Source organism: Scyliorhinus torazame, chromosome 4 (assembly GCF_047496885.1).
Source record: "Scyliorhinus torazame isolate Kashiwa2021f chromosome 4, sScyTor2.1, whole genome shotgun sequence".
Lineage (NCBI taxonomy): Eukaryota > Metazoa > Chordata > Chondrichthyes > Carcharhiniformes > Scyliorhinidae > Scyliorhinus > Scyliorhinus torazame.
The window spans coordinates 222,798,600-222,822,649 of NC_092710.1; the positions used below are offsets into that span (position 1 = coordinate 222,798,600).

At 48.0% G+C, this 24,050-nt stretch overlaps 1 protein-coding gene across 3 annotated transcripts in view; it reads left to right on the forward strand.

Annotated features, from left to right (window-relative positions):
- The window catches only part of cep85l (centrosomal protein 85, like), a 447,302-nt gene that overhangs the window by 313,308 nt on the left and 109,944 nt on the right, over window positions 1-24,050 (forward strand). For all 3 annotated transcript variants that reach the window (XM_072499390.1, XM_072499387.1, XM_072499389.1), the window contains exon 4: window positions 19,191-19,321. In XM_072499390.1, coding sequence (XP_072355491.1) covers window positions 19,191-19,321 — 131 coding nt within the window. The remainder of the gene's footprint in view (window positions 1-19,190; window positions 19,322-24,050) is intronic.

Below are 24,050 nucleotides of genomic sequence, written 5' to 3' on the forward strand. Positions count from 1 at the left end.
AATAGTCCGGCTTGAGTGCAGAATATTGTAAGATACCTCAATTCTCCAGCAAGCTTGATTTGACTCGATCCTGTATTGAGGTTAAGTTCAGAACCATGCACTTTCCCCATGATGTAATCTGTTGTCGGTGTCAAGTGTCTCTGACATTCTAGGTTTGGTGATTGTATATCAACGCAGGTGCTAATCTGGTTCTTGCTCTTGGGTTTCTTGATGACTTATATCGGTGAGACCCAAGTGGTAGTCTTGGGAAAATGTTTGTATTCCCTGGTTTGGAGCGAATGGGGAAATCCTAAAGTTTCTTGAACATTTTGGGCGGGATTCTCCATTCCCGCAGCCGACCAATGGGGTTTCCCATTGTGGGCCACTCCACGCCATCGGGAAGCATGCGGGTGTGGGTGCGCTGCCGACGGGGCGGAGGATCCCACCGACGGTGAATCCTGCCGTTTGTCTCCCATGACTCCGATAGATGCTGCTGTATCTATCAAAGCATCTATATTTGTGCAGCCAATTATCACTGTCACACATGGCTGGGTGCTGCATTTGAGAGAAAGCCCAAAAGTATGTTCAGGGTCACCAGTCTAAACTTTGGCAACTGGGATCCAGCAGACCTCTAACTTCCTGCCTCGCCTGGTGTGCATCAGCAAGTGTGTGGTGTTCACCAGAATGTGCCCCAGATGCCTGTCCACTACTTTTGTAAACCAAGGTGTGTGTCTCTGCATTGGTGGATGGTGGGGATAATAGCTGTGCGCGACTTATGGTGGCAACTTCGGAGCTCTTCTCCGAGATGTTCTCATGAGAGGTGGTGGGGGGGGGGCGGGGGGGGGGCACTTTGGATGGGCCGGCACCGTCCGGCAGCAGGCCCTGCGGGAGAATGGGTATGTGGTCAGTGGGAGGGATGTGTCAATGTGTATGGCATTAACAACTCGCGTATGACAGGTCATCTGGATGGGGCCAAGAGATAACTCTGCGTCATGCGCCAAACTCCACGGTGGTCACCTTTCGGCCCTCAGGCACCCCGCACCCTCCAGGGCCCATTCCTCATAGGAGGTGAGGACTCTGATGTCCGGCACCTGCCGCCTGTCTGCACCCTCTCCTGCCGGTTGTAGGCCAAGTTCTCCTGTTAGGACACAGAGCGGGCATCGTTAGCCGCATGTGTGTTCATTGTGGGGGGAGGGGCTTGGGGTTGTGGGAGGGGCTTGGGAGACGGGGAGTATTGTGGGGAGGGGGTAGAGTATGGGGTGGGGTGTTGGGTGTTTGGTGCAAACTCACCTGTGCGGCCCGGTGGAGGCGTTGACCTTGTGGTACTGGGTGCCAGTCCTCTTGCTTATTCTCCCTGAGTTGACGGCCGCTGCCACTTCCTCCCAGGCGGCGGTGGCTATCGTGTCATTGACCCTCCTGGACCCACGGGGGAAGAGAGTATCCCGCCTGGCCTCCATCGCAGCTAACAGATGTCCCTAGTCAACATCGTTGAGCTGGTCTCCATGGCAGCATGGCTGCGAACGGAGTGGGGTTGACTGTGCAGGAATGCTTTAAGAGCTGCTGTCACTTGTTAGCGGGGGGGGCTGGTGAGCGCACTCCCGGATGAATCAGCTGACGAACAATGATTTGCAGCGTGAGACCAATTTTATTGTGGCGACGGCCTCGCCGGGCCGAGCATCGGTGAGTTCGCGGCAGTTCCTGCTGGCTACCACACATTTTGATTAGATAAGTTGACACCCACTGTGTCTCTGTGGTTTCCTGACACAGGGTAATGAACAGTGTCCACGGAAGTTGAACTTAGGGTATAGTTTTTGGCAGCCTCAATTTCTGTACTTCTAGACTCGGAAATCCACTGTGATCTTGCTACTCCAAGAGTTCTGACAGCTTTCTGTTTTTCAAAGTGCTTTCTGACACAGTTAGCTGGAGAGACAACCTGGCACGATTTGTGTTTTTATTTCCCTTTTGATTTGTTCAATGTCATCAAAGTCACACTTGGCTGCTAGTTGCCTCAACTGCGTGCTTCAGTGATCAGTCTTGTGCCTGAAGATGATTGTGTCCTATGTAATATTATTGGGTGTGAAATAGGCTTTTGTAACTCAGTCGCAATCATTTTGGTCAGATGCAAGAGTTTCAAAACTTCCTTCTACTTCATGCCTGCAGTGGGGCTCTTTTCCTTTTGTCCTCTGTGATGGAAAATCCTTCCATCGCCCTTCGAGATGGCACAACCGCTTCTGTCAAAACTTTGGGAATACAGTGATGACGCTAAATGGATTCCAAAAGGTGCTAGATTGGGCACAGACAGTGCCATTTTCATATGCAGCAGTGATGAAACTTGTCTGTAAAAGCTTTCCTGTTTGTGAAATCCAAGCTTGCGGGGCTTTTGAAACGACCTGAGTGTATCTCCAAATCTGCAACTTAAAATACTGCCCATTCTCAGGCGGGACCTTCCAATCTCGCAAAGGGTGAACCCTCGCCGCGGGTTTTCCAGTGGCAGGGCGTGCATTGAGCAGAAGATCCCGCCGCTGGCCAATGGCGGGCCATCCCCACCACAGCAATACACGGTGTGCGGGGCATGGAAACCCCGCCCACTACCTTCTCGGCAGAGAGCAGGCAAACCCCTCCAAAAGGAGTCACACCTTATTTTGCATTTTCTTCATCACAAGTCGAAGGTTAATGGAACTAGAAACAGCCACAGACACGTGCAACAGCAAAACAGCTTATTTATCCTCTTGCCTCTGTTTGTAGATCCACTCTTCTGGTACAATTGTGAATGGTAACTTCAAGTGAAAAAAAGAACACTGGCCTTTTCAAAATACTCATACACTACACCCACCCTGTTCAGCGCCTCCCCCACGCAGCAGAGCCCCCCCCCCCCCCCTCCCTCCCGGGTCCTGCTAGCTTGACATCCGGTAAGACCCCAAACACACCTAACTGATCCAAACCTGCAAGCCAGAAGTGCTGATGAGCTGATGGCTTCTCATTGGTTCTCTAAGGACTAGCTGTTCCTGAGGGGGTGGAAATTTTGCCTGTAGTCTATTTTCAACCAATTGGCTGACAGGACTTTCTGCTGACCGTGTAGCTCAGGGGCAGTGAATCTGACACTTAGTATAATTCAGTCCATGGAGACCAAAACTGCATACAGTACTATAATTCTGGTCACACCAAAGCCCTATACAATTGTAACATGGCTTCTGTATTCTCTTCCCAGAAATCAGCACAGGCTGGGTCATTGAATATATTCAAGGCACAGTTAGACAGATTCTTATAAACAAGGGAGTCGAGGGTAATTTTTGGGGTGGGTAGGGGGGTGGGGGGGCAGATAGGAAAGTGGAGTTGAGACACAAGCAAATCAACCATAATCTTGGGCAGCACGGTGGCGCAGTGGTTAGCACTGGGACTATGGCGCTGAAGACCCGGGTTCGAATCCCGGCCCTGGGTCACTGTCCGTGTGGAGTTTCCACATTCTCCCTGTGTCTGTGTGGGTTTCACCCCATAACCCAAGGATGTGCAAGGTAGGTTGATTGATCATGCTACGTTGCCCCTTAATTGGAAAAAAAAATTGGGTACTCTAAATTTAAAATCAACCATAATCTTATTTAATGGTGGAGCATACTCGAGGGGCTGAATGGCCTACTCCTGCACCTATGTTCCTATTTCTGATAGACACCCAATTCAATGCAGCAAAATAATCATTGCTTTTATTTCAGATTTCTGGAACGTCCCTTTTCAATATAAGCCAATATTAGAGGAAACTGGTACATTCTGCTTATTTCAAGAGATCCTCTAGTGGTCAGTACTCATATTACAGTTACAATGCACCACAAAAACATAAATGAAAATTTGAGCCCATCAGAACTATTAACTAATTAAATAACTGGGTTTCAACTGATAGTATGAACTTTAGAAAATTAACAAAATAAGACAAGTGCCGTAAGGAGGGTGATTGATGGGGTGGAGGGCAGGGTTGGTAGGGGAGGAAAATGCAGTGCTGACAATCAGATTATGCTTCACAATTCTATACCATGGGAGTTTTGTCGAGTTGTAACGAAAGAGAAAATGCTGGAAAACCTCAGCAGGTCTGGCAGCATCTGAAGGGAGAGAAAAGAGCTAATGTTTCAAGTCCAATGACGCTTTCTCAAAGCTAGCAGTCAGAGGATGTGGGGAATATTTATACTGTGGGGCGAGAATGAAAGATGAGTCATAGCCACAGAAACCCAGGGAAACGGGGTAGTAATTGTCATAATATACACCAGTATATTATGGTGCAGACACACACACACACACTGATGGACATGCAGTGGGACCAATCAGCATACACAACGCCGCAGCCAATCACCATTGAGAGCACACGCACTATAAAAACAGGGGACAGGAGAGTTCCCGCTCATTCTAGTAGCAGCCAGCTCGGAGCACAGAGCTCACAGACTGCAACACAGACATTCACCTTGTGCTGAGTGCATCACCTGGTTAGGACTAGGCAAGGGTCAACAGTTAAAGCTGGTATTGCATTTACCCACAGTTCAAGTATGTTAATATAGTTAACCTTATAATAAAATAGAGTTGCACCACTTCCAGTGTTGGTGACCTGGGGCGAAATTCTCCCGAAACGGCGCGATGTCCGCTGACTGGCGCCCAGAACGGTGCCAATCAGACGGGCATCGCGCCGCCCCAAAGGTGCGGAATGCTCCGCATCTTTGGGGGCCGAGCCCCAACATTGAGGGGCTAGGCCGGCGCCGGAGGAATTTCCGCCCCGCCAGCTGGCGGAAACGGCCTTTGTTGCCCCGCCAGCTGATGACATCCCCGGGCGGCGCATGCGCGGGAGCGCCAGCGGCCACTGACAGTTTCCCTCGCATGCGCAGTGGAGGGAGTCTCTTCCGCCTCCGCCATGGTGGAGACCGTGGCGGAGGCGGAAGGGAAAGAGTGCCCCCACGGCACAGGCCCACCCGCGGATCGGTGGGCCCCGATCGCGGGCCAGGCCACCGTGGGGGCACCCCCAGGGCCAGATCGCCCCCCCCCCAGGACCCCGGAGCTCGCCCACGCCGCCTTGTCCCGCCGCTCAAAAGGTGGTTTAATCCACACCAGCGGGACAGGCAATTTATCGGCGGGACTTCGGCCCATCCGGGCCGGAGAATCGAGTGGGGGGGCCCGCCAACCGGCGAGGCCCGATTCCCGCCCCCGCCGAATATCCGGTGCCGGAGACGTCGGCAACCGGCGGGGGCAGGATTCACGGCAGCCCCTGGCGATTCTCCAACCCGGCGGGGGGTCGGAGAATGACGCCCCTGTTTGTGATCCAGAACACCCAACACATCACTAATAGCCATAGAAACCAAGGGAAAAGACTGCTAATGGCAGTCCCCAGAGAGAACAAAAGGTGTGAGAGGCGAAACAGCAGAGAAACTAACATCAGAGGCTAAACTGTGACAGATGGAGAAGTGGAGGGAGGGGAAGGGGGCAGCAAAGAGGAGAAGGGGTAAGGAAAGGTGGATAAGATTGGGGGGGGGCGGTTAAATATATAGTAAGAAAGACAAGAAAGAAAGAAATGGTAAGAGACAGTTAAAAATGAAATGGGATGAAAGCAAATGGGTCGAGGTGGGGTAGAGCTAATCATCTGAAGTTGTTAAATTCAATGTTGAGTCTGGAAGGCTGTAGCGTGCCTAACCGGTAGATGAGATGCTGTTCCTCCAGTTTGCATTGAGCTTCACTGGAACATTGCAGCAGGCCAAGGACAGACATGCGAGCATGGGAGTAGGGTCTTGTGTTAAAATGGCAAGCAACGGGAAGGTCAGGGTCCTGAATGTGCACAGACCGAAGATGCTCAGCAAAGCAATCACTCAGTCTGCGTTTGGTCTCTCCGATAGAGGAGACCACATTGGGAGCAGCGAATGCAATAGACCAAATTGGAAGAGATGCAAGTGAAACGCTGCTTAACCTGGATTGAATGTTTTGGGCCTGGGATGTTAAGCATGGAAGGTGTAGGTGTTATACCTTCTGTGATTGCATGGGAAGGTGCCATGGGTGATGGCAGAGGTACTGGGTGTGGTGGAGGAGTGGACAAGATTATCTCGGAGGAAACGGTCTCTGCGGAATGCTTAGAGAGGGAGTGAAGGGAAGATGTGTTTGGTGGAGGCATCACGCTGGAGTTGGCGAAAATGGCGTAGGATTATGATTTGCATACGGAGGCTGGTGGGATGAAATGTGAGGACAAGGGGGACTCAATCCTTGTTCTGGGAGGGAGGGGAGGGGATGAGGGTTGTGGCATGGAAGATAGACTGCACACTGTTGAGGGCCCTGTCAACAACTGTAGGTGGGAAATCACGGTTGAGGGAGGAGGAACACATTTTCGAAGCACCATTTTGGAAAGTGGCATCATCGGAACGAATGCAACAGAGGCGAAGGAGTTGAGAGAAAGGGATGGAGTCCTTACAGGGTGTAGGGAGCGAAGAGCTGTAGTCCAGATAGCTGTAGGAGTCAGTGGGCTTGTAGTGGATATTAGTAGATAGTCTATTGCCGGAAATGGAGACAGAAAGATCAGGGAAGTGAAGGGAAGTGTCTGAGATGGACCAGGTGAAAGTGATGGAGGGGTAGAAACTGGAAGCGAAGTTGATGATTTTTTCCAGGTCCGGACGAGAGCATGATGCGGCACCAAAATAGTCATTAATGTATCGGTCAAGGAGTTGTGGTAGGGTACCCGGGTAGGCCTGGAACAAGGAATGTTCCACATACCCCATAAAAAGGCAAGCGTAGCTAGGACCCATGCGGGTACCCATTGCTACACCTTTGATTTGGAGAAAATGAGATGAGTTAAAGGAGAAGTTGTTGAGAGATAGAACAAATTCAGCCAGGCGGAGGAGAGTGGTGGTGGGTGGGAATTGTCTGGGCCTCTTTTCGAGAAAGAAGCGAAGAGCTCTCAGGCCATCCTGGTGTGGGATGAAGATGTAAAAAGATTGCAAATCCATGGTGAATAGAATGTGGTTAGGGCCCGCGAACTAGAAGCTGTCAAAATGACACAGTGCATCAGAGGGATCCCGGATGTAGGTGGGGAGGGAATGGACCAGAGGAGTGAAGATGGAGTCAAGATAAGACAAAATAAGTTCGGTGGGGCAGGAGCATGCTGACACAATGGGCCTGCCGGACAATCCTTTTTGTGGATTTTGGGAAGTAGATAGAAGCGGGCTGTCTGGGGTTGGGAGACTATGTGGTTGGAAGCTGTGGGGGGAAGGCATCCGGAGGAAATGAGGTCGCTAACGGTATTGGAGATAATGGCTTCTAGTTCAGTGGTCTGGTTATGGTCCAGGGGGAGGTAGGAAGAAGTATCTGAGAGTTGGCGCTCAGCCTCTGCGAGGTAGAGGTCAGTGCGCCAGATGACAACAGCACCCCCTTTGATGACAAAAACGGGGTTAGACCTGACGGGAATGAAGAGCAGAAAGTTCAGAAGGAGAGAGGTTGGAATGGCTGAGGAGGGCAGAAAAATTAAGGCGGCCAATGTCCCGTCGATAGTTCTCAATGAAAAGATCAAGGGCAGGTAATTGTCCCGGCGGGGGGGTCCACTTGGAGGCAGAATGTTGGAGGCACATGGAAGGATCAGTGGAACAGGGGGAGGATTGTAGAGTTGAGTTGGTGGAGGAAATGTGGAGTGACAGGGAGGCAATATTGTAATATCGATATAGCCTGGGGAGCTGAAGTGTCAGCAATGGGTGAGCTTCGGGTAAGTCAGCGGACAGGCCAAATAAGTGACATATGCTCCAGGGCCAAACGTCTGTGACTCAGCAAATGTATATTTGCTGCATTTGAGTGCGATGGTGAGAGTTTGGTGACCGAGGGAGTATAAGGCTTCATTTTTATCTAAAGTTTAGTCTTTCTTTTATTTAGTTAATTAACTTAAAAGTTGCTGTTTGGTTTAGAAGAAGGTGAATTTTCAATAAGCTTTAAACAGGCTTCTACTTGTAGGCACTTGCAGCTGGAGCTTGTTAATTAGTTAATTGGATTAGGCCAGTTTTCAGAGGCTAGATTCACAGTATAAAAGTGATCCCCTACAGTGCAGACTTTGTTTGCACTGAGTGCTGAATTTGGTGCATTTGATTGCGATAGTGAGAGTTTGGTGACCGAGGGGGTATAAGGCTTCATTTTTATCTAAAGTTTAGTCTTTCTTTTATTTAGTTAATTAACTTAAAAGTTGCTGTTTGGTTTAGAAGAAGGTGAATTTTCAATAAGCTTTAAACAGGCTTCTACTTGTAGGCACTTGCAGCTGGAGCTTGTTAATTAGTTAATTGGATTAGGCCAGTTTTCAGAGGCTAGATTCACAGTATAAAAGTGATCCCCTACAGTGCAGACTTTGTTTGCACTGAGTGCTGAATTTGGTGCATTTGAGTGCGATAGTGAGAGTTTGGTGACCGAGGGAGTGCTGAATTTGGTGCATTTGAGTGCGATAGTGAGAGTTTGGTGACCGAGGGAGTGCTGAATTTGGTGCATTTGAGTGCGATAGTGAGAGTTTGGTGACCGAGGGAGTGCTGAATTTGGTGCATTTGAGTGCGATAGTGAGAGTTTGGTGACCGAGGGAGTTAGGTGAGAGGGAGTAAGGTGCTCCTTTCATTTTGTTTCCGACATTTCCGCAAAGAGTGCGAAGAGAGCCAGGAGTTTACAGAAAGTGTAGCTGACTGGGAGCAGGGTCGGAGGGCGGAGATTTAGTTAGTCCACAGGGCAGCTATATTCTGTCAGGTAAGAGGGGATGGAGGCTAGGCCAGTTACATGCTCCTCCTGTAGGATGTGGGTGGTGAGGGATACCACCGGTGTTCCCACTGACTATACCTGCGGGAAGTGCACCCAACTTCAGCTCCTCAAAGACCGTGTTAGGGAACTGGAGCTGAAGCTGGATGAACTTCGGATCATCCGGGAGGCAGAGGGGGTGATTGAGAAGAGTTACAAGGAGGTAACCACACCCAAGGTACAGGACAAGAATAGCTGGGTTACAGTCAGGGGGAAAAAAACAAACAGGCAGAAAGTGCAGGGATCCCTCGTGGCCGTTCCCCTTCAAAACAAGTATACTGTTTTGGATGCTGTTGGGGGGGATGACCTACCGGGGGAAGGCCCTAGCGGCCAGGTCTCTGGCACTGAGTCTGGCTCTGGGGCTCAGAAGGGAAGGGGGGAGAATAGAAAAGCAATAGTTGTAGGAGATTCAATGGTTAGGGGAATAGATAGGAGATTCTGTGGTCGCGAGCGAGACTCCCGGAAGGTATGTTGCCTCCCGGGTGCCAGGGCCAGGGATGTCTCGGATCGTGTCTTCAGCATCCTTAAGGGGGAGGGTGAGCAGCCAGAAATCGTGGTGCACATTGGTACCAACGACATAGGTAGGAAAAGGGGTGTGGAGGTAATAAACAAGTTTAGGGAGTTAGGCTGGAAGTTAAAAGCCAGGACAGACAGAGTTGTCATCTCTGGTTTGTTGCCGGTGCCACGTGATAGCGAGGCTAGGAATAGGGAGAGAGTGCAGTTGAACACGTGGCTGCAGGAATGGTGTAGGAGGGAGGGCTTCAGGTATTTGGATAATTGGAGCGCATTCTGGGGAAGGTGGGACCTGTACAAGCAGGACGGGTTGCATCTGAACCAGAGGGGCACCAATATCCTGGGAGGGAGGTTTTCTAGTACTCTTCGGGAGGGTTTAAACTAATTTGGCAGGGGAATGGGAACCGGATTTGTAGTCCAGCAACTAAGGTAGCCGATATTCAGGACGCCAAAGCGTGTAATGAGGCAGTGGGGAAGGGAACACTGGCAAAGGAGAGTACTTGCAGGCACGGAGATGGGTTGAAGTGTGTATACTTCAACGCAAGAAGCATCAGGAATAAGGTGGGTGAACTTAAGGCATGGATCGGTACTTGGGACTACGATGTGGTGGCCATCACGGAAACTTGGATAGAAGAGGGGCAGAAATGGTTGTTGGAGGTCCCTGGTTATAGATGTTTCAATAAGATTAGGGAGGGTGGTAAAAAAGGTGGGGGGTGGCATTATTAATTAGAGATAGTATAACAGCTGCAGAAAGGCAGTTCGAGGAGTATCACCCTATTGAGGTAGTATGGGTTGAAGTCAGAAATAGGAAAGGAGCAGTCACCTTGTTAGGAGTTTTCTATAGGCCCCCAATAGTAGCAGAGATGTGGAGGAACAGATTGGGAAACAGATTTTGGAAAGGTGCAGAAGTCATAGGGTAGGAGTCATGGGCGACTTTAACTTCCCAAATATTGAGTGGAAACTCTTTAGATCAAATAGTTTGGATGGGGTGGTGTTTGTGCAGTGTGTCCAGGAAGCTTTTCTAACACAGTATGTAGATTGTCCGACCAGAGGAGGGGCAATATTGGATTTAGTACTGGGTAATGAGCCAGGGCAAGTGATAGATTTTTTAGTGGGGGAGCATTTTGGAGATAGTGACCACAATTCTGCGACTTTCACTTTAGTAATGGAGAGGGATAGGTACGTGCAACAGGGCAAGGTTTACAATTGGGGGAAGGGTAAATACGATGTTGTCAGACAAGAATTGAAGTGCATAAGTTGGGAACATAGGCTGGCAGGGAAGGACACAAGTGAAATGTGGAACTTGTTCAAGGAACAGGTGCTACGTGTCCTTGATATGTATGTCCCTGTCAGGCAGGGAAGAGATGGTCGAGTGAGGGAACCATGGTTGACAAGAGAGGTTGAATGTCTTGTTAAGAGGAAAAAGGTGACTTATGTAAGGCTGAGGAAACAAGGTTCAGACAGGGCATTGGAGGGATACAAGATAGCCAGGAGGGAACTGAAGAAAGGGATTAGGAGAGCTAAGAGAGGGCATGAACAATCTTTGGCGGGTAGGATCAAGGAAAACCCCAAGGCCTTTTACACATATGTGAGAAATATGAGAATGACTAGAGCGAGGGTAGGTCCGATCAAGGACAGTAGCGGGAGATTGTGTATTGAGTCTGAAGAGATAGGAGAGGTCTTGAACGAGTACTTTTCTTCTGTATTTACAAATGAGAGGGGCGATATTGTTGGAGAGGACAGTGTGAAACAGATTGGTAAGCTCGAGGAAATACTTGTTCGGAAGGAAGATGTGTTGGGCATTTTGAAAAACTTGAGGATAGACAAGTCCCCCGGGCCTGACGGGATATATCCAAGGATTCTATGGGAAGCAAGAGATGAAATTGCAGAGCCGTTGGCAATGATCTTTTCGTCATTGGGGTGGTACCAGGGGATTGGAGAGTGGCGAATGTCGTGCCCCTGTTCAAAAAAGGGACTAGGGATAACCCTGGGAATTACAGGCCAGTTAGTCTTACTTCGGTGGTAGGCAAAGTAATGGAAAGGGTACTGAAGGATAGGATTTCTGAGCATCTGGAAAGACACTGCTTGATTAGGGATAGTCAGCACGGATTTGTGAGGGGTAGGTCTTGCCTTACAAATCTTTTGAATTCTTTGAGGAGGTGACCAAGCATGTGGATGAAGGTAAAGCAGTGGATGTAGTGTACATGGATTTTAGTAAGGCATTTGATAAAGTTCCCCATGGTAGGCTTATGCAGAAAGTAAGGAGGCATGGGGTAGTGGGAAATTTGGCCAGTTGGAAAAACGTACTGGCTGACCGATAGAAGTCAGAGAGTGGTGGTGGATGGCAAATATTCAGCCTGGAGCCCAGTTACCAGTGGCGTACCGCAGGGATCAGTTCTGGGTCCTCTGCTGTTTGTGATTTTCATTAATGACTTGGATGAGGGAGTTGAAGGGTGGGTCAGTAAATTTGCAGATGATACGAAGATTGGTGGAGTTGTGGATAGTAAGGAGGGCTGTTGTCGGCTGCAAAGAGACATAGATAGGATGCAGAGCTGGGCTGAGAAGTGGCAGATGGAGTTTAACCCTGAAAAGTGTGAGGTTGTCCATTTTGGAAGGACAAATATGAATGCGGAATACAGGGTTAACGGTAGAGTTCTTGGCAATGTGGAGGAGCAGAGAGATCTTGGGGTCTATGTTCATACATCTTTGAAAGTTGCCACTCAAGTGGATAGAGCTGTGAAGAAGGCCTATGGTGTGCTCGCGTTCATTAACAGAGGGATTGAATTTAAGAGCCGTGAGGTGATGATGCAGCTGTACAAAACTTTGGTAAGGCCACATTTGGAGTATTGTGTACAGTTTTGGTCGCCTCATTTTAGGAAGGATGTGGAAGCTTTGGAAAAGGTGCAAAGAAGATTTACCAGGATGTTGCCTGGAATGGAGAGTAGGTCTTACGAGGAAAGGTTGAGGGTGCTAGGCCTTTTCTCATTCGAACGGAGAAGGATGAGGGGCGACTTGATAGAGGTTTATAAGATGATCAGGGGAATAGATAGAGCAGACAGTCAGAGACTTTTTCCCCGGGTGGAACAAACCATTACAAGGGGACATAAATTTAAGGTGAAAGGTGGAAGATATAGGAGGGATATCAGAGGTAGGTCCTTTATCCAGAGAGTAGCGGGGGCATGGAATGCACTGCCTGTGGAAGTAGTTGAGTCGGGAACATTAGGGACCTTCAAGCAGCTATTGGATAGGTACATGGATTACGGTAAAATGATATAGTGTAGATTTATTTGTTCTCAAGGGCAGCACGGTAGCATTGTGGATAGCACAATTGCTTCACAACTCCAGGGTCCCAGGTTCGATTCCGGCTTGGGTCACTGTCTGTGCGGAGTCTGCACGTCCTCCCCGTGTCTGCGTGGGTTTCCTCCGGGTGCTCCGGTTTCCTCCCACAGTCCAAAGATGTGCGGGTTAGGTGAATTGGCCAATGATAAATTGCCCTTAATGTCCAAATTGCCCTTGGTGTTGGGTGGAGGTGTTGAGTTTGGGTAGGGTGCTCTTTCCAAGAGCCGGTGCAGACTCAAAGGGCCGAGTGGCCTCCTTCTGCACTGTAAATTCAATGATAATCTATGATTAATCTAGGACAAAGGTTCGGCACAACATCGTGGGCCGAAGGGCCTGTTCTGTGCTGTATTTTCTATGTTCTATGTATACATTTCTCCGGGTCCCCACGGTGACTACAATGGACTTGCTTTTCTTGGCAGACATCCCATCTTCCATCCTCCATAAACTTGAGCTCATCAAAAATCTGCTACCTGCACCCCAGCTTGCTATAGGTGCCATTCATCTCTCTCCCTCAGAGCTGGGAGACTATGTGATTGGAAGCAGTGGGGGGAAGGCATCCGGCTCTGTAATCTACTTTGGCTCCCAGTTCGACAACACCTCGATTTTAAAATTCCCACTCTTTTTTATAAATCCCTTGAAGGTCTCGGGTGTCCCTTTCTCGGTGACCCTCCTCCTACTCTCTTGAGATATTTGCGTTCCTCCAATTCTGTCTCTTGCCCAACCCTTATTTTAATTGACCTAACATTAATGGTCATGCATTCAGCTGCCTTGATCCTAATCTCTGGAATCCTCCCACTAAACCTGTTCACCTCTCTACCTCCCTCTCCTCTCTTTAGATGCTTCTTAAAAGCTACCTCTTTGACCAAGCTTTAGACTATGAGCCCTAATGTCTCCTTATGTGGCTTGGTATCAAATTTTGTTTGTGAATGTTCCTGCGAAATGTTTGACTATCAATACTGCACCATGTAAATGCAAGTTGTGTTGTACTTTTAGCCCGATGTTTGCTGTTCCCCAGGAGATGCACTGTTACTGAAGTGCCTTGTGACAAATATGGGTTTTTCTGCTCCTGTTTATACTGATGCTTATAGAATGTCAGGCAGGTTTGGCAACGGGAGCAGGAAATGTTGCAAGGTGTCCAAATGCCTATTAACACCAACATAAAAGCCAGTGACATGCTCGTGTTTCCTGACATTCAACATTGGGCACATCATTTCCAAACATTGGCATATAATTTATCAGGCTTCTACACCCAAATCATTGCCTCTGTAACTCCATTCACATGGGCATGAGAGTAAACAGGCGTGAAACCCGAAGTTAAGGAGAGTATTAAGTTGAAAGTAAAAGCATATAAGGAGGCAAAAGTCAGTGATAGCCACCGAAGATTGGGATACATTCAGAATCCTGCAAAGGAGGACTAAAAAGGTAACAAAGAGGGAGAAAATAAATTGCAAAGACAGTGAGGAATATAAAAACTGTCAGTAAGAACTTCTTTAACTGGATAAAAAGAAAGGGAAAAGGGCAAAGTGAACATAAGTCCCTGAGAAAATGAATCTGGGGAGATAGTACAAAGAACAATACAGCACAGGAACAGGCCCTTCGTCTTTTCAAGCCTGTGCCGATCACGTGTCCTATCTAGACCAACTGGCTGTATCCTTCTATACCCCGTCTGAAAATAATAGATAGTAATGGGAAACAGGGAACTGCCAGAGGAGTTACAAAGATGTTTTGCATCAATCTTTACGGTGGAAGATATTTTGAACATCCCATTAATACAAAAGAATATGGGGAAGGAATTAAATACCATCACTAGAGAAGTAGTACCGGACAAAATAATAGGGCTAAAGACAGATAAATTCCCTGGCCCTGATGGCTTGCATTAAAAGGATTCTAAAATAAGTAGCTACAGATATAGTAGATGGATTGGTTGTAATTTTCCAAAAGTGAGTTCATTGCTCAAGGGGGAGAGGGTCGTGTTTCCCCTGCCACTGCCCACTGCCTGGGCAGTGCCAGAGGGCAGTGACAGGGCAATGCCGGGGCATGGAGTTACGAGGGGGGGTTAACATAGAATATAGAACATAGAACAATACAGCGCAGTACAGGCCCTTCGGCCCACGATGTTGCACCAAAACAAAAGCCATCTAACCTACACTATGCCATTATCATCCATATGTTTATCCAATAAACTTTTAAATGCCCTCAATGTTGGCGAGTTCACTACTGTAGCAGGTAGGGCATTCCACGGCCTCACTACTCTTTGCGTAAAGAACCTACCTCTGACCTCTGTCCTATATCTATTACCCCTCAGTTTAAAGTTATGTCCCCTCGTGCCAGCCATATCCATCCGCGGGAGAAGGCTCTCACTGTCCACCCTATCCAACCCCCTGATCATTTTGTATGCCTCTATTAAGTCTCCTCTTAACCTTCTTCTCTCCAACGAAAACAACCTCAAGTCCATCAGCCTTTCCTCATAAGATTTTCCCTCCATACCAGGCAACATCCTGGTAAATCTCCTCTGCACCCGCTCCAAAGTCTCCACATCCTTCCTATAATGCGGTGACCAGAACTGTACGCAATACTCCAAATGCGGCCGTACCAGAGTTCTGTACAGCTGCAACATGACCTCCCGACTCCAGAACTCAATCCCTCTACCAATAAAGGCCAACACTCCATAGGCCTTCTTCACAACCCTATCAACCTGGGTGGCAACTTTCAGGGATCTATGTACATGGACACCTAGATCCCTCTGCTCATCCACACTTCCAAGAACTTTACCATTAGCCAAATATTCCGCATTCCTGTTATTCCTTCCAAAGTGAATCACCTCACACTTCTCTACATTGAACTCCATTTGCAACCTCTCAGCCCAGCTCTGCAGCTTATCTATATCCCTCTGTAACCTGCTACATCCTTCCACACTATCGACAACACCACCGACTTTAGTATCGTCTGCAAATTTACTCACCCACCCTTCTGCGCCTTCCTCTAGGTCATTGATAAAAATGACAAACAGCAACGGCCCCAGAACAGATCCTTGTGGTACTCCACTTGTGACTGTACTCCATTCTGAACATTTCCCATCAACCACCACCCTCTGTCTTCTTTCAGCTAGCCAATTTCTGATCCACATCTCTAAATCACCCTCAATCCCCAGCCTCCGTATTTTTTGCAATAGCCTACCGTGGGGAACCTTATCAAACGCTTTGCTGAAATCCATATGCACCACATCAACTGCTCTACCCTCGTCTACCTGTTCAGTCACCTTCTCAAAGAACTCAATAAGGTTTGTGAGGCATGACCTACCCTTCACAAAGCCATGCTGACTATCCCTGATCATATTATTCCTATCTAGGTGATTATAAATCCTGTCTCTTATAATCCCCTCCAAGACTTTACCCACTACAGACGTGAGGTTCACCGGTCTATAGTTGCCGGGGTTGTCTCTGCTCCCCTTTTTGAACAAAGGGACCACATTTGCTGTCCTCCAGTCCTCTGGCACTATTCCTGTAGCCAATGATGACATAAAAATCAAAGCCAAAGGTCCAGCAATCTCTTCCCTGGCCTCCCAGAGAATCCTAGGATAAATCCCATCAGGTCCCGGGGACTTATCTATTTTCAGCCTGTCCAGAATTGCCAACACCTCTTCCCTACGTACCTCAATGCCATCTATTCTATTAGCCTGGGGCTCAGCATTCTCCTCCACAACATTATCTTTTTCCTGAGTGAATACTGACGAAAAATATTCATTTAGTATCTCGCCTATCTCTTCAGACTCCACACACAATTTCCCATCCCTGTCCTTGACTGGTCCTACTCTTTCCCTAGTCATTCGCTTATTCCTGACATACCTATAGAAAGCTTTTGGGTTTTCCTTGATCCTTCCTGCCAAATACTTCTCATGTCCCCTCCTTGCTCGTCTTAGCTCTCTCTTTAGATCCTTCCTCGCTACCTTGTAACTATCCATCGCCCCAACCGAAACTTCACACTTCATCTTCACATAGGCCTCCTTCTTCCTCTTAACAAGAGATTCCACTTCCTTGGTAAACCACGGTTCCCTCGCTCGACGCCTTCCTCCCTGTCTGACCGGTACATACTTATCAAGAACACGCAGTAGCTGATCCTTGAACAAGCCCCAAAGAACAAAGAAGAACAAAGAAATGTACAGCACAGGAACAGGCCCTTCGGCCCTCCAAGCCCGTGCCGACCATACTGCCCGACTAAACTACAATCTTCTACACTTCCTGGGTCCGTATCCTTCTAAAGAACAAAGAAATGTACAGCACAGGAATGGGGAGTCAATGACACAGTGGTATTGTTGCTGGACTAGTAATCCAGAGACCCAGGATGATGCTCTGAGGACTCAGGTTCAAATCCCACCACGGCAGATGGTGAAATTTAAATTCAATAGAAGTTTGGAATTAGAAGTGTAATGATGGCCATGAAACTATTGTCAACTGTCGTAAAAAAACATCTGGTTCACCAATGTCCTTTAGGGAAGTAAATGTGTTATCCTTACCTGGCATGGCCTACGTGTGGCTCCAGAGCCACAGCAATGTGGTTGACTCTTAATTGCCCTCAGGATGCTGGCCCAGCCAGTCAGTGACACCACAACCCACTTATCCAGTGTGCCCAACACTTGCAGCGTACTTCTCCACCTTATCCCCCCCAAGTCACGTCTAATGGCATCATAATTGCCCTTCCCCCAGCTATAACTCTTGCCCTGCGGTGTATACTTATCCCTTTCCATCATTAACGTAAACGTCACCGAATTGTGGTCACTGTCCCCAAAGTGCTCTCCTACCTCCAAATCCAACACCTGGCCTGGTTCATTACCCAAAACCAAATCCAACGTGGCCTCGCCTCTTGTTGGCCTGTCAACATATTGTTTCAGGAAACCCTCCTGCACACACTGTACAAAAAACGACCCATCTATTGTACTCGAACTATATATTTTCCAGTCAATATTTGGAAAGTTAAAGTCTCCCATAATAACTACCCTGTTACTTTCGCTCATATCCAGAATCATCTTCGCCATCCTTTCCTCTACATCCCTAGAACTATTAGGAGGCCTATAAAAAACTCCCAACAGGGTGACCTCTCCTTTCCTGTTTCTAACTTCAGCCCATACTACCTCGGAATAAGAGTCCCCATCTAGCATCCTCTCCGCCACCGTAATACTGCTCTTGACTAGCAGCGCCACACCTCCCCCTCTTTTGCCTCCTTCTCTGAGCTTACTAAAACACCTAAACCCCGGAACCTGCAACATCCATTCCTGTCCCTGCTCTATCCATGTCTCCGAAATGGCCACAACATCGAAGTCCCAGGTACCAACCCATGCTGCCAGTTCCCCTACCTTGTTTCGTATACTCCTGGCATTGAAGTAGACACACTTCAAACCAGCTACCTGAACACTGGCCCCCTCCTGCGACGTCAAATCTGTGCTCCTGACCTCTATACTCTCATTCTCCCTTACCCTAAAACTACAATCCAGGTTCCCATGCCCCTGCTGCATTAGTTTAAACCCCCCCAAAGAGCACTAACAAATCTGTGCCCCTCAGGTTCAGATGTAGACCATCCTGTCTGTAGAGGTCCCACCTTCCCCAGAAAGGTTCTTTGTGAACTATTGTGCTTTGGGATGGTCTTTAAAAATTGATCATCAATCTTGCCCGCTCTGCCAGCGTGACATTGTTGGACCCACCCCTTGAGGTTTCTCAGCCCAAGTCCTGAACGATATGGCGAAGAAAGCCGCTGTTGGTGCCGATGGCCTTTTCTTGCTCATTCTCAGCCTTTGCCGAGTTTAGGAAAAGTTCCACCCATAAACCTTCTCCATCCTGTACAGAAAATAGCAATTGTCTGTCATAGTAGGGAATTCTTTTTCTACAGCGATCACTCGCTAATGTGTATGATTGCTCACCTAAGAAACTGTGCCATTGATCATGCGTTCTGTGGGTTCTTGCCGATCCTGGAGCCGCATCTTCGACCACACACTTGGCGGGAAATAATCGTGACGTTTCTGAACTTGTTATTATTTTGCGCTGTAAACAAACATTTCAACTTGAGAAATATTTTACGAGAGTGAAACGTCAACCAAATAGGAAAATGTGGTGAAATGATTTGAGATTCAAGGCCTCCTTCAGAATTCAGAAGCTTTGGGTTGTCACAAACCATTTCGCAGATCCAACAAAAATTGTAGTCAAAATTAAGTTTTAAGTAATATTAAGAAATATTGGAGTCACCCAGATATGTAGCAAAGGCAGTGTGTAAAGAAAACATATACCCTAAGTGGTCAAATTCTTAATACAACAGAGGAACTTTGCAAAAACTGGAATGCAAGTGGGAAAAGGCAACAAATGGCACATTTTAATCTGGATTCTTCCATGGTTAATAATGAAAGCAAGGAGAATCTGTACAGAATATTAATTAATTATGTCTGCAGTTTATGGATTGATAAACAATCCTTTCCCAGTGATTTCTGAAAGAAAATTAATCTTAAAGATTGTAAATTGTACATAATTACCTTTTATGTAATTCTGTTATGATTCAATTCAGGTTTGCCTCAACATAGTTAATGGATCCCAATATCTTCATTAAATCCTTAGATGCTCGATAAGTCACCATTGCAGGTTTCAATGGTCTACCCCACCCGGTTAAGCCAGGAAACAAGTGAGAAGGACTCACAGCTGAAAATGAAGGAGAGCTTACTAAGGAAAAAAGATATTGTCATTGCAAGGTAAGGAATAAGACCGCTTTTGTGGTTCTTGGTTTTGTACAGTATGGAAATTGTCTTCATTTTGTAATGCACTAAGGTCAAAATAACTCAAAAAGGTTAATTGTGGTTGCTCTCACTCTTAATCCTGTATAAGGAGTGCTAAGGTATTTCGGGAGAACAGTGTGGCCAGGTCAAGGATTCTTTTTCCACCTCTGGTGGGAATTTGATTTATAAAGGCCATAAAAATGAAACAAAACTTACTGATCTGGAGATCTTTATTTTTCTGATCTCCCAATAGTTGGCTTTAATGCTACCAATAACATTTGGGGACTGCTCAGCTTATGCCAAATATAGCCATTCCGATGTATTTTTAAGTACAAAGCAGCACAAAGCCAAACAGCTACAGTGAGCAATGTATCGGCAAGAACTTTCTCACATTCTGATGTGTCATTGGGGATTCATCGGTTAACATTATAAATATGAAAATGGGTAGCAGCAATGGGCCTTGCCATTTTAGATAAATGTTTTGGTTTGATGGACAAGATATACGAGGCATATGTAGAATGAACAGGACCAGCTGCTTTTAAAAGTAGAATACAGTGTTCCCCACCAAACACCCTTATTCTATTTTCTCACCAAATATTTGCCCCACTCTTGATTAAAATTACAGGCTCCCCTCAAAATTTCACCACCATCTGTGTGCAAAAGTTATAGCTAACGCAGCCAGTCATTTTGGCTCTTCTGATCTTCATCCCATGCTCTTTGTTGCAATCCTGGATATATACTTTCTGATGATACAACTTAGTGTGATTGAAGTTGGGGAGGGAGGGTGGTTTGTAATGGGTTGTTGTTCCACAATGTCAGTTTTACACATGGATGCCCGTTGAAAATGCACCCCAATAAGTTTATAATTTAATTATATGTAGCAAATGCGTAGAGGAATTTGTTCCCCAATGCATTTTAAAACTAACATAATATGTAAGCAATTTCCAAGATAAAAAACTCAATTTATTCTGTTCATCTATGTAAGATATATGCTTCATACAGATTGTTTGGTTCTTCTGGAAAGTATGATTCTTTTAAATGTTTAGTTTGTTTTGCCATCCTTTTGCTTTCCTATCCGATGTGAAGCTTTTGTGTGATTCTCTCTATGTACAGACGTGCATCACTTAGACCTGTTATAAATGATTAAGTTCTGGAATTATCAACGTCATAATGAGATGATGAAAGCAGAACAATGATGGCATAATACAAACAGAACATTGAGCTTATTTGATAACAAAATATTGTACTTACAAAGCAGACAGATGGAGAAGATAAGAAATGATTTTAATCAGCCAAATCAGTCCTTCCTGTGTTTTGTACCTGAGTCATTCCATTCTCTTTGCCTTTCTTAGCACCAAGTAATCAGAATATAGCAACACCAAGGAAAGTGTTCATCTGTACATCCATCAGAAATATTTATTTGAGCCTTGTGTGCAATTAATTACTTGCTCGTGCAGAGAGTATTATTATGAAGGCAAACTTTGCAACCAGCTGATGCACAGCAGAACCCCACATGCTGCATTATTACTGGCTAAAATGGCACAATAATGTGGTGTCAGCTTATTATTTCAGTAGTGCTTGGAATTTTCTCTGGTTATGGAGCTGGAACTTTAGGAGGGTTGCTGTCTGCTTGTGTACTTGTTTTCCTTTTCATGTCGTGGAGCACCAAGTCCTCACTTGAAGAATCTTGCTGCTGGATATCTGGAGAACTGTGCAACACCAAGAAAGGGTGGCCAAATCAAAGAAGCAACATTGTTAAATTATTTTAGTTGAAGTGACTTCTCATTCAGTGGCCACTGGATATGGAGGGTCAGATTTTCAAATGGGTTGAGATCAGAGGTAGGCAGTGCAGCACTGTGCCTTTTGTACATTTCGACCCATTAGTGCAACATGCTGGATACTCTCCAAAACACTTGCCTTTGCTTGAATGAACGTTTGTAGATCGGCACAAAACTGGCGCGGCGGGAAGGAGAAACCCGCACAATGAGATTTCTGGTTCAGCGCGCCATCGGTCAATGGGGTTTCCGATTGTGGGGAAGTGCCACGCCATCAGGAAACCCCTGGGCTGCCAGCAAAAGGGAGCATCCCACCAGCGGAGAATTCAGCCCATTAAGTTACTATCTAAAATCTATTCATTAATAAGAACACGGGGGGCGGGATTCTCTAATCTCACGGCAGAGTGTTCACACCGTCGTAAACGCCGTCACGTTTTACGGCAGCATGAACGGGCTGCTCTGAGGACGGATTTTGGCCCGCAAATGGGGCAAGCACGGGCACCACGAGAAGCGAGGGGGGGGGCGTGGTGCCAGACCGGCATCGGATACGCACGATGCCTCGATGATGCAGCGCCACGTCGCTTAAGGTGCGCGGGCGGCACACAGTCCCGAGACCGACGAGATGGTCGCCGTCCGCCGTGCCGCCCTGAGGTTCAGCGCAGTACGGCGAACATGGAGGGAGGTGAGCAATGCCGTAAGCGCAGTGGGGCACAACCCACGGAACGTCGAACAGTGCCTGGAAAAAGATGCACGACCTGATGAGGGCAGCCAGGGTGAGTACACCGAGACATGCCCCTGGCACCACCCAACCCCTACACCCACACATGTGAAAGTAACCCCCCCCACCAGGAGGAGGGCAAAACCTGACACACATGGGCTGTACACACCCCTGAGAGCTGCTTTGGCCAGGTGCCGAGTGCTCCCATGCCACCATCTAGCTTTTGCCCCCCCCAACCCCAGGATAAGACCGGCCACAATCATAGGGAGCATGAGAGAACCTGAGGGGGTCCACCGGTACTGCAGCCCCTCACAGTCCACAAGCAGAGGGCACTGGACCTCGTTGGCGGAGCCGAGGACCGGGAGGTTGCCCCTTGCCAGATCGGAGGCACACCAGCAAGTGAAATTCCCCAGCCTGGCTCCACCCCCTCACACCAAACCCCCCACCAACCCACTCAATGCATTCCCCCCCCCCACTCCACCCCAACCCCCCCCCACTCCACCCCATCAACCCCCCCATCCACTTCACCCCATGACCCCCCCCTCCACCCCCCTCACCCCAGTCCGCGTGTCTAACGATACATGCTGTCTTGTGTCTTGAAGGACCTGACGCCGGTCGTCCCGGCCCATACCTCTCCCTCGACCAGTGCCAGGTCCAGATGCCCCCAGGGACGCACGCCACGGCGGGGAGGGCAGACGGCAAGGAAGGCCTTCCTCCGACACTGGGACCCAAAGAACGGACGCACAGAGGACTGAGACCCAGGACAGTGATGAACAGAGGACGGACACACAGGACAGTGACAGCCAGGACACAGAGACGCTGGACACGGATGCATACGACAGCCAGGACAGTGACACACAGAGAATGGGGACACAGTTGACAGACAGACCGGACAGTGACCCTCAGATGGAGGCGACACAAGGACCTTCGGGCCAAGGGTCGACGCAGGAGACCCCTGACTTTGGCTTCGATGAGGACATAGACTTGGCGTCACAGCTGTCTCCCACACCCTCCACCATCGCAGAGATTCTCACCTCGGTTGGTCACTTTAGTGAAGAGGCTTCAAGGATACTCACTGGTGCGCACCACACAGCCGTACTGGAACAGCAGGTGGAAGTAGGAGCAGCCGAGGGGCCGGATGGTCGGAGGGAAGCCCAGCCCCAGCAACCAGCTGCCGCCCGAACGGTTCCTGGGTTCCTGGACTTTCCAGACCCCCCAAAGACCCGATGCATTTGGACACCCAGGGACTAGACAACGGGATGATGGCCAGCTTCCAGCAGCTGCAGATGCAGGCGGAGGAGTCCATCCGCATCCAGGAGCAGGGAGTGGTGCAGGTCATGGCTGCCACCCAGGCCGACACCGCACGGATGGCGTCCGCGGTGGAGGCAATGGGTGCAACGGTTTCGGCCATGGGTCAGTGTTATAGGCCAGGGTTTAGAGAACCCCAAAGTGTATCATGGAGTTCACCTGACCCATAACTTTAAATTGATTGTGGTAGGGGGAGCACACGGCCCACTCTACAGGTGTGGTACATCAGAAATGGAAAAGTATTTTTTAAAGCAAAACAATGTTTATTCTATGAACTCAAGTTAACCTTTTTAAAACATACAGTGAACATCTTAGCAACCATTAATTCAAATACAACCACCAAAGACTACAACACTAAGTAAACCTTTAAGCTTTCCTTTTTAACATCCATACGACTTAAAAACAAAACCTTTATCAGAAGCACATCAGGTTAAAGTCACTACTGAAAACGTTTATAATTCTTAATTCACCAAATGATCAAGAGATAGTCTTTTGATGGCAGAGAGAACAGCAGTACACCTGCTTGGTCTGGCTTCAGCTCCAACACTGAAAGCGAAACTAAAACACACCCTGCAGCCTGCTCAAAAACAAAAGTAAAAAGCTGACAGACAGCCCAGCTCCACCCACTTTCTGACATCACTGCAGTAATAAACACCCATTTCTTAAAGGTACTCTCACTACAGATACGTATATACATACCCATTTTTAAACACCCATTTCTTAAAGGTACTCTCACATGACAGTCAGGTTATGCAAGGTGTGGGGCTTCATGTGCACGCGTTATCCGTGGCCCAGGGCAGGGCTGCCCTTTCACAGGCAGCCATGTGCTAGAGCCAGCTGGACATTGCAGCCACATTCCGCAGTGTGGCCGAGTCTCAGCAGGCCATGGCCCAGTCTCAGCAGA